Here is an 11,471-nt window from a genome sequence, read left to right as displayed (position 1 = left end):
CCAGCGGACAGCGGCCCCCAGACCCGGCGGCTGCCCGGTCCTCTCCGGGAGCTCCGGCCGTGTCCCCCCGTGGGGACCGCAGGCGCGTGCTCTTCGGCCTCCTCGCAGGCCCCCACCTGCCCAGGGACCCGCCCCGGTCCCTCCACTTGCCTGCCGCTGTCGCCCTCCGCACTGCTCTTCCGGTGAGACGCTGTCTGACAAAAGTTCTTTTAGAAAAAAGTCTCCATTCCTTTATCAGTTTTATCAATTCCAAATTTTTAGAATGAAACATACTTTAATCTCCTCTGTCATAAACAAACTTAGTCTCATGCTTTTATTGTTTTAACATAGATATACTAGTGGCCAGATAATCTCTAATTTCCAAAATGTGTACCAAGAATTGAAACTTAAGTGAAAATCTAAAACATACAAAAATGAAGTAGTTTTAACCAAAATTAGGTATCTTCCCCCATGGAAAAAAAGTCAGAAAAATGCAACATGGTTTTTGAAAAATAGAAACAAACAAAAAAACCAGGGCTTTTCCCTTGGGCTAAACTGGGAGCCCTAGTTTTTCCTGTACCCCAGGTTTAAGTCTCTGTAACAAAATAGAACATACAAGCACACTCTGGAACCTTACACGGACATTAGCTACCTTAAAGAAATTTACTGCAAAATATAGCTCTTTTTCCAAACAAAATCTTCTTTCAGAATAATTTTTCCCGAAATGTTTAATACAGTGATTTTCTGTTTCTAGAAAAGACCAGGCTTTCCAATCCTTCCCACCTGAACAGAAACACCACTCTCCGGCCACCAGCCAAAGAGAAGAGGGGCCAGGACAGAGAAGGCCTTTCAGACGCAGCAGACAGACCATGACACTCAGATCAGAGGAAGGCAGGTGGTGGATGGAGCCTTTATCGGCCTCTGAGCGTCCCCAGGAGGAGCTAGAACACCACCGCAGCACATCTAGGTACTGAGGACAATGAGTTTGTGCAGCTGGTATAGGAAGGTGTTCTTGCTGCTGCTGCTCGCCCTGTCAGTCTGCTCCATGACCAGCTTCGGATCAACCTAGTGGGGCAGAGAAAAGGGCCAGTCAGGCTCTGCAGAGGGGCTTTTCTAGACAAAACGTAAAATAAATAAAATTCTACACACACATATACAGAGACAAATAAGACAGCAGAAAGTACTCTTTCAGTTTTCCAAGACTATTTACAGAATGCCTCTCTGTTCTCCCAGCAGTTAATACTCTGTAGCTGCTAATTCACCTTTGATAACATGGTCATCTTGGCTCGGAAATCTCCTTCCTGTGTAAATGTGAACAGGAGCTTCAGGCGCACTGAAAGCATGTATGTTTTCTAAACACATCAACCTCAGCTGGAATTCTGCTTTCAAATTCAGTCCCACCGTTGGCTTCAAACCCCTCTGCCAAGTCTGCGGGAGACCCGAGTCTGTGCATTGCCCCCAGCGGCCGGGGCAGAGCTCAGCCAGAGCTGGTTCCAGTGACGGGTCCTCGGGGCTCTCAGGAGGGAAGTGGTCGTGGAGCACATGGAGGGGGACATCCTGTGGCAGAAGTGACTCTTGGGCTCAGGTGGGAAAACTCTCTGGGGCCACATTCTCACTTCCACTGCCAAAGGGACGAGGAACTAGTGCCCCAGCTGGTTTGTTTATAAAGACGTCTCTGACTCTGGGGTTAAAGCTTAGAATTCCTCCCTGAGTTCCTTTCCCTGAAATCACATTTTACTCTATTTTTTAAACCTTAGAGATAGGTAGGGCCCTGCCCTACTTCACAACTGCTGTGGACTGAACTGTGTCCCCCAGAGTCACACACTGAAGAGCAAATCCCCACCATGATGGTCTTCAGGGGCGGGGCCTCTGGGAGGTCACTGCAGTTAGAGGTCACGAGGGAGGCATTCATGATAGGATTCGTGCCTGATGAGAAGAGACACCAGGGAGCTCGTCCCCACTCCCTCTGCCACATGAGGACCCCATGGGAAGGTGGAGGGCTCCCAGCCAGAGGACAGCCCTCACTGGACCTCAGCCACACTGGTACCCCGATCTCTGCTGTGTGAGCCACCCAGGCAATGGTACGCTGCAAACTAAGACAACCACCAATGTACCTAAAAGCTCATCCAGACACTCGCACCTGTTTTATCTAAAATGAATGGATACAAGCCACCTGTGGGGTCTGTGACATCGCCCCCTTAACCAACAGAACCACCTCTCTGCCACCAGTCTCTTTCCGCTCTCCCAGCAGCCTCCACCGACCCTTTTCCGGAGACCCCGAGTTCACGGCGCACCTGTTCCCTTCGGTCCTGGCGGCAGGCTGCTCTCACTCACCTGATTCCACTCATACGGCTTTTCATGCCACTTAGGGACAATTCTCTCTCTTGGTTTCAACTGACAGAACAAACTAAAATTTAAAGAAAGAGAGTTTAAGTTATCTTAATTGTATTATTAGTAATTGAAAACACTACTGTGGTTTTTAAAAAGAATTTTAAATCCTATATACCGTCCCTCAGAATTCTAACTCCAGTAAGTTTTTCAAAGGTGAAAATTTATGTAGTTATGATCAGAGACTATTTTAATCCACTAAACATTCAAAAACAGAAAAAAATGGAGCAGAGCAGGTCTATAAGCCCCACACTGTCCTGGGTGCTGGCTCAGTGACCCGTGGACACTGCCCCACAACCACACTTCGCTGCATCACTTAGCCAGGTTCTGGGAAATGTAACAGGATCTTTTTCTGTCACTTACTCATACAGGAGAAGCTGGGAATACTATCAGCATAAAGAGGCAGAGACAGAGAATTCTAGTAACGAGAGAGTAAAGAGGTCCGCACGTCTCCCTGCACCTCCGCCCCAAACAACTAGAAAACTAAACAAAACCGTCCAAAAAGCCCATCTGAAGGCTCAGGATATTAACCAAAATCAGACAAGTTCAGAAGTATTCATTCAGGAAAAACTGCTGACCTCCAGGGAAGGACAGCGGAGTCTGGATTCTTGCTCGCGGCTACTCTCACCACCACCTACGCCCACCGTGCCGGCTCAACCTGGCCCCCCAGTGTCCCAGGGCCAGGCTGGCCATGCAGACAACACCTTCACTGCCAGGCTGAGTTTACTTGACTTGGACTAGAGGGTAAAAGCCCTCATGCCTGGCAGCACTGTCAGTAAAAACAGCAAACTCAGCAGGCAATAAACAGAGAAAGCCCACAGCTCTGCGAGCCTTCGGCCATGGCCCCGCCCGCGGCCAGCAGCAGACAGAAGGACAATCCAGAAACGCAAGACAGAGAGCCTGGAAGTGAGGGTACCACGGAGGCTGGGAGGCTGGGAGGCTGGGAGGCTGCGAGGGCTCTCCACGCGGCCCTGGCGGACTGGAGGGAAAGCCCTGGCGAAAAGTAAGAGCCAGGGAAGAGTTCAAAATTGCCTGAACTCTAGAAGAAGAGTAAATTAAACCCAAGGTAATCTGAAGTAAGGGAATAGTAATTATAAGAGTGAACATCAACGAAACAGAAAAAGGATAACCACTGGGCGGGGAAGTAAATGAACAAAACAAACGTTAGTTGATAAACTTTAGCTAAGCTAACCACGAAAAAAGAGAAGAGATACACATGATTCAAATCTGAAGCAAAAAAAAAAAAGAAGAAGAAGGGCCATAACTATGAACCGTACAGAAAAGAAAAGAATTATAAAAAAGAGATTCTGAACAACTTTATGTCAATAAATTAGTCTATTTAAATGAAATGAGCAAATTTCTGGAAAGACACAAATTACCAAAACTGACTTAAAAAGAAACAGAAAATCTTACTAGACCTGAAACACAGGAAATTGCATCTGTAATTTAAAATCTCCCCACAAAGAGAAGTTCCAAGCTCAAATGGCTTCACTGGTAAATTCCATCAAATACACAGGCTCCTTCAGAAAGTAACAGGAGATGCTCCCTAACTCACCCTACAAGGCCAGCATGCCTGACTCCGATGCAACAGAGACATCACGAGAGAACCAGAACCCAGTAACCCTCGTGAACACAGATGGGAAACTCTTAGCAAAAACACGTAGCAAGCAAGTTCATAAAAAGAATTACATCGCATGTGGTGTTCATCCCAGGAACACAAGGTTAGTGTTAACGCCTGAGAAGCGACTGATACGCCACCATGAATCGGGTAAGAGAAGAGAGAAAGGAAAGGCACGGTCATCCCCTAGATGCAGGGAGAGCGCTTGGCGGGACGCGACCCCTCTCCTGGTAGAGCTCCCGGCAAACCGGGGCCGACAGGGACCCCTTCAGCCCGACAGAGAGCCTCTACAAGCATCCCAGCTCCCACCACACTCAGCGGTGAGGGCTGAGCACCTGCTCTGTAGCACTGGGAACAAGGCAGGCAGAGGCTTTCACCACTGCGCTCTCACCACTGCTACCCAGCTCAGTTCCGAGGGTTCCAGCCAGCGTTAGAACAACAAGAAAAAGGAATTCTGGACATACAGATTGGAAAGGAAGGAGTAAAACTCTCTCCCACAGATGTGATCCTGAATGCAGGAATTTCTAAAGAACCCACACAACCACCAGCACTAATGAGCGGGTGTAACAGGCCACAGGGTAAAAGACCAGCACGTAAAAAGCACTTGTTCGTTTCCAGTAACGAACAACCTAAAAATTAAGAAAATTTAGCTCACAGTAGCATCAATAAAGACTAAAATATTTAGAAATAATTTAATAAAAGTGCAAGATTTGCACCCTGGAAGCCATAAAAAAGCATTAAAGAGAAATTACAGGATACTTCACAGACACTGTTTCCATGGATTGGACAAGTCAATGCTGTTAAGGTGGCAATTCTCCTCAAACTGATCTACAGAGTCAGTACAATCCCTATCCCCAGTTCTTGCAAGGCTTGTCAGAGACACTGACAAGCAGATCCTAAATTTATATGGAAAAGGATCTAGAACAGTAAAAACAATTTCGGAGAACAGAATCTGAGGACTGATACCCTCCATTTGAAGACTTACTATTAAAGACAGACATAAATCAACAGAACAAAATAGGAAGCCCAGAAATAAGCCTTTACATTTACGGCCAATGACTTCTGACAGGTGCCAAGGCAATTCAACGGGGGGAAAGGCAGCTCTTCATAAAATGATGTTGTAACACCTGGATGTTCATATGTGAAAAAAAGTGAACTTAAGACTCTTACATCTCACACCATCTACAAATGTCATCTCAGAATGGATCAAAGACGTAAATACAAGAAGGAAATATAAGAGTTAGAGGAAAACAGAGGAGAAAACATTTGTGACCTTGTTTAGCAAAGATTTTTCAAATTTAACACCAAAAGCATAATCCATTCAAGAAAGATAAAGGAGACATCATCCAAATTAGAAACGTGTGTTCTTCAGAAGACGTCATTAAGAAAATGAAAAGACAATCAAGAAGACATGGAAAATGTCTGCAAGTTACATATTCATAAGAGACTTAGCTAGAATTTATAAAGAATTTCCACAACTCAGTAGTAAGATGACAACCCAATTAAAAAACCAGGCAAAGGTGTATGAGAAAAGGTGTATGACTGGTTAATGAGGAGATAAAAAGATGCTCTGTATCATCAGCCCTTAAAGGGTGCAAAGTAAAACCACACTGAGGTACTGCCATAATTCCACCAGACTGACAATGAAGAGTGCACTGGCAATATCAGTGCCGGCACAGAGGCGCACAAACTGGGACTGTCACAAGTTGCCAGTGGGGCTATAATGTGGGAATCACTTTGGGAAAGTTTGTCCATTTCTTAAAAAATTAACATAAACTTACCACACAACCTACCAGTTCTACTTCTACACATCTGCCCAAGAGGGAAGAGAATATATGTTCACACACAGACTTCACATGGCTTTTTATAGTAGCATTATTCACAACAGCCAAATACTGGAAACAACCCAAATATCTCATCAACTGGTGAATGGATATACAAAACGTGGCAGGTACAAACAGTGGAGTATTATTCAGTCATTAAAAAGAACAAACGTGTTACAACACGGAGGAACCTCAAACATATTATGCAAAACGAAAGCAGCCAGATTTGTTGAAGAAAACACTAGGCTATGTATGTAAAACTCTCAGAGAAGGCCTGTCTAGAGAGACAGAAAGCGGGTCAGTGGTTGCCTGGAATTGGGGGTGGGAACAGGAGTTGCTTACAAATGGGCAGGAAGAACTTATGTTTTTAAAAACAGCTTCAATGAGGTATAATTTATATACCAGAAGTTAATTAAAGGACACAACTTAATAATCTTGGTAAACTTACAGAGTGTGTAACTATCTCCATGATTCAGTTTTAAAATATTTACAAGTGAACTTGTGGGGATGATAGAAATACTATAAAACTGAGATGTGGTGATGGTTAGCAGAACTACAAACTTACTGAAAGCCCTGAACTGCCACCCAAATCCCCTGCCCCGTCTACGGCCTAACCGCTCAGGACGCAGTCACCTCGCTGGGCGGGGCTGTGAGGAGAAGCAGCGGAGCAGGTCACGGTCCTGCGCTGCCAGGCACAGCTGTGCAAGAACGGGCAGCATCTGGCATCTCGTTGACTTTCCGCTCCTTCCCATATGCATTTTGGGTGGATTTCTTTTAGTTTTAGAAGCACTTTGAATGTTTTTATAACATGGTTTCCATCCAAGTGCAGGTCACTTGGCGCATTCACTGTGTGCGAACACACTTTACGTGTGTTAATATCAACACAAAGTTCGCGTAAAAATATTTTTACGTAAAAAATGAAGAGAGAAAACGAAAATCAGCCTTTCTCACAGTCACTAAGGCAGCTCTGTATATTTAATCCCTCCCTCACCCGCTCTCACACAGCTCTCCTCCCGGCAGCACAGGACACTGTTCTAGGCAAGGAAGGAGTTGCCACTGGCCTGGGAGGGCGGTGAGACAGGGTGCAGGGCCGCACACACCGGGAGCCTTCTAGCTTGATCCTCCACGACCCCATCTACTCTCCTCGGCCTCCTCTAGCTGTCCAGGCTGACCTGGGCTCGTGGGCTGCACCAACGAGGCCCCTGTCCTAGGGAGTCCGGCGAGTGGTGAGGGTGGGGCAGGATGCTTATCACCAGACCACCTTCCTGGGGGAAGCTTAGTAGAGGGGCCAGGTCCCAGCAGGTGGTCCTCTCCACACATCCCCCACCCCAGGCCCCACTGCCTCCTTTGGCCCAAGGCGCCCACTGTTACCTGTGGGCACTGCACAGCCCACCACAGTTTCCCTCTGCCCTGCCTGTGCTGTTTGAAAGGGTCTCTCTACTACATTTTCCTCAAATCACCCACACCGCACGTGCCCACTGTGTCCTGTTGGACGCGGACACCCAGGACAGAGCTGGCTGCTCTCCCATGAGCTGCCGCCTCCTGGACACCGCCTCCCGCACTGGAACCCCACTCCAGACGCCCTACCCGGCACATCACACACAGCTCAGAGCACTCACAGTCCAGACAGCTAAGGCAGCTGACCGCAAGGAAGGAGGGAAACCCATGTCATCACTCAGCTCACCCCAGAAGTTTCTGACGCGCGTCATCCTGCAACTGTGCGATCCCTTCAGGCCCAAGACGCTTGGGTCCGTGTGGTCCGTCACATGCCAGCTTGTTAACAGCGGCCCTGAGAATATTAACCTGTAAATGACAACACAAGTACTCATGCTTCTACCGTAACTGAATTTCATTCCACGTATCATTAATTCATAAGCATTCACATTCATATTCGTATGATTATCATCAGTAGGGTTTCCGGAACAAATTATTAAAACAACACAAATAACATCAATAACCACTATCATAATTTAAGAAGCAGTAACAACAGAAAAAATACAATTCAGCAAGAAAGGTTCAGACTTTTCAGCATAAGCACACTTTTTAAACTATTACATTTTAAAGTAGAAGTTTAACTGATGGGTTACACAGTTCAAAATCTACTTGTATCACATACCAAGGAATGGATTCCTTGCATCTGTGGATTCAACCAAGCCTGGACCAGATAATTCAGGAAAAAATCCCAGAAGTTTCGAAAAAGCAGAACTTGAATTTGCCACGCGCTGGCAACTATTCATACAGCATTTCCACCGTATTAGGCACTACAAGCGACCCAGACGCGATTTAAAGCACATGGGAGGGTGTGCACAGGTCACATGCACACACTACACCCCCTTTCATAAGGGACTTGAGTGCCTGGGGACCCTGGAACCAGCCCCCATGGGTGCCGAGGGATGACCACGTACTCCCCCAACTCTGTGTCTCAGCCGAGGCGAAACTGGTGGGAAGCGAGGTGCCAGCACCAGGCGTGCAGCAGAGCAACTCAGCACTTGCGCTGCAAAGCGATGGCCCCGTGAGTCTGGGGACCATCCGCCCCCGCGTAACTGGCCCCCTTCACCCTCTCACCCCTGCGGCCCTGCTGCCACTCCTCCGTGTGGCCCGTGGAACCCTGAGGAGTGTCGCCCCCACGGGCACAGCACCCATTTCCTTACCTGCCCGTGTTGGGGGTTCTCATAAACCCTCCACTTGGGGTAGTCCAAGCTCCCGGCAGAGCCCCACCCGCCCCCGGGAACGCCTGTCACAGCCGAGAGGCCGACTTTGGTGCACGGCTACGCACTGGACTCCAGCTCGACGGGAACCTGGCAGCTCTCCTCCGCATCCTCTTTCTGTCCCTGGGCCGGACACAGGCACCACACTGCACCCGCTGTCACCTCCCCCAGGTCTCCTCTGGGCCAGGACAGTTTCTCAGCCTTCTCTTGTCTTTCTGTCCTGGACGGTTCTGAGGAGTTGCAGTCAGGAGTTCTGCAGGATGCCCCCGTCTGGGCTGGTGCGGCACTTTCCTCATGATTCGCCTGGGGTGGCAAAGTCGGGGGAGAGCCCCTGAGGGGAGCCTCCTCAGCATCTCCCACTGGGGTGTGTGTGCCGTCATCACGACAGGGCACCTCGCTGCGCAGGGTCTGCCAGGCTCAGCGGAAGCCCCTCGCTCAGGCTGGCCCACCCACACCCGCAGGCCAGGGAAGAGGAGGCCCTGCCCCCGGGGGGGCACGGGCGCCGCTGGGGCCTCGTGTGTGCAGGACCTGCCCTCCCTCCCCTTCCGTTCGCGCAGGCACTTGTTTACAGCCCTGTGGACACGTGGATGATTGCGTCACGAACCCACACAGCAGTTGCTCGTTCTGTTGCTCTAGCTGTGCCAGCTCTGGCCACTGGGAGCTCCTGCGTCCCTGTGACACGTCTTCTGAGCACATCTTTACCTCCCGGCACTGCAAGCAGCTCCAGGCTTAGTCTGTATCTCCTTTGTCCAACCCTAGACAAAGCCACTTCTCCAAGGAGCCCTGGTTCCTTTCAGTGGAAAATCCTATCAGAAACCACAACCTGGCCACTGGGTTTGTTCAGGGCTGCTGGGATGTCGCCGTTCCTGGCCCTCAGAGAGCAGGGTAATACAAGTGCGTGTGCACGACCACGTGCACGCACACCCACCCAGCTGTGCACGGACGTGCCGATAAACAGGCATTTGCACTGAACGGTGTCCCCCACTCACCGGTGCCACAGGGCCGGTTCCGGCCCGCCTTCCTGGCCCACCCCCAGTGCCCAGTGCTCACGTCCAGCTACTTATTAGTCCAGCCCAGTACATCAAGCGCAGCTACAGAGGAAGGGCTTCTGTGCAGCTCTATCTGCCTGCGACAGAGCCTTGCCAAAGCTGCTCCCCACCCTTTCAGTGCACAGTTATCCCCCGATCCTGGGGGGAGGGGGATGATGACTGCATTTATGAGAGCCCCACTCTTTCACGGGGGCAGGCCAGGGTGCTGACAAAACCCTGACACACAGAGCAGCTGTGTCCTCTCCAGCCCGTGGGACTCTCTGCAGCCCACCACCCCTCCACCCGCAGGCATCACGAATCTACGCTCTGGCCTCTCCCAGAGTGTCACAGGAAGAGAACCACACCGTTCCCAGCCCGAGCGCGGGCCTTGCTCATGCAGCAACGTGCACGTAAGACTCACTCATGTTGCTGCGTGAATCAACTGCCCACTCCTTTTCATGGCCGGGCGTGGATGCACCACGGTTGGTTTGTCCTTTCCCCTGCTGAAGGATATCTTGGTTGCTTCCAGTTTTTAGCGACTATGAATTATGAATGCTGCCCTCAGTATTCACAAGCAGGTTTTACGTGGGTGTAAGTTTTCAAATCTCTTGGATAAACACTTAACAGTCGGACTGCTGGGTCTTATGGCAGGTATGTGCTGAACTCTGAAGAATCTTATCTTCCAACATAGGAGCTTCATTCGCACTCCCACCAGCATTAACAGAGTCCCTGTTGCTCCACATCCTCACTGGCAGTGGTTATTTTCAGGTTTTTATTTTTTCTTTAGCCATTCCGAGAGGTTATGCAGAGGTTATGTCACTGTGATCTTAATTTGCATTTTCCTAATGACATGATGTTGAGCGTCTTTTCATTTGCTTTTTGCCATACATATTTTAATCTAGTTGCTTATTTTATTATTGAGTTTTAAGAGTTCCTTATATATTATGGATAAAAGCTCTTTCTCAGATACATATTTGCAAATATTTCCTCCTAGTACGTAGCCTGTCTTTTCATCCTTTTAACAGGGTCTTTAGCAAAGCAAAAGTTTTTAATTTCGATTAAGTCTAACCTCTCAGTTTTTCCTTTCACAGATCGTGCTTTTGGTGTTTCATCTACAAACACCACCAAAGGAGAAAATCAGAGAGCGTAGCACTGTCAGGAAGCTACATGACACGGAACAGTGAGCAACACAGGCCGGGCGGGGAGGGCGGGCACCTCCAAGACCAGCGGGGTGCAACTCCGTCTGAAGCGCCGTGTCAGACACGCGCTCTCCTAACGGGTGTCTTGGCAAACAAGGCAGAGGAGGAGCCACCACGCAGCGATGAACCACTGCTCTCACCTCCACGACGTCCTCCACGCCGAGCTGCACGTCAAACGCCAGCTCTATGTCGTGCTCCGGCAGGACAGGGGCCCCTGTGGTCGGGCTCCACCCCAAACCACAGAGGGCTCCAGTGTAACACTTTCCCTCTCGATCAACCCTAAATGAAAAGTTTGGAGAAAAGTTAATACTTCAAAATGGTTAAGCCACTGTTTTAATGTTAAAGGAACTGACCAATAAAAATGCCCAATAAAATCATTCTAAATTCTAGGACAGCAACTAATTTCATTTTTGCATTTTCTCTTCCAGTTTTATTAGAAATAATAGAGAGAGAGAGAGAGAGTGTGTGTGTGTGTGTGTGTGTGTGTGTATAGTTGTAAAGACAGTAAGTTAAGTATTTTTACTAATCCATTATTTAAGTTTCTAATTCTTACTGCAGTACATGAGACAACATAAAGAGTATTTTATCACAACTAGTTTTCCCCTACCTTTGAACTCCTTCTATGAGTTACAGGCTTATTAGGGTGATGCACGTGTTTACGACCTGGGAAAGAAGTCTGGCACTTAGGAAAAGCTTACAAGACTTTGTGCTCCGCCTCTCACCCTAGA

At 48.6% G+C, this 11,471-nt stretch overlaps 1 protein-coding gene across 1 annotated transcript in view; it reads right to left on the bottom strand.

Annotated features, from left to right (window-relative positions):
* Window positions 1-285: 285 nt before the first annotated feature.
* Window positions 286-11,471, bottom strand: part of TDRD9 (tudor domain containing 9) — an 84,297-nt gene continuing 73,111 nt past the window's right edge. The window contains exons 33-36 of the mRNA XM_031454436.2: window positions 10,884-11,022; window positions 7,493-7,611; window positions 2,314-2,386; window positions 286-1,044 (exon numbers count right to left, since the gene is read on the bottom strand). Coding sequence (XP_031310296.2) covers window positions 943-1,044; window positions 2,314-2,386; window positions 7,493-7,611; window positions 10,884-11,022 — 433 coding nt within the window. The 3' untranslated portion in view covers window positions 286-942. The remainder of the gene's footprint in view (window positions 1,045-2,313; window positions 2,387-7,492; window positions 7,612-10,883; window positions 11,023-11,471) is intronic.

Source organism: Camelus dromedarius, chromosome 5, assembly GCF_036321535.1.
Source record: "Camelus dromedarius isolate mCamDro1 chromosome 5, mCamDro1.pat, whole genome shotgun sequence".
Classification (NCBI taxonomy): domain Eukaryota; kingdom Metazoa; phylum Chordata; class Mammalia; order Artiodactyla; family Camelidae; genus Camelus; species Camelus dromedarius.
This window is presented reverse-complemented; position numbering and strand designations above follow the sequence as displayed.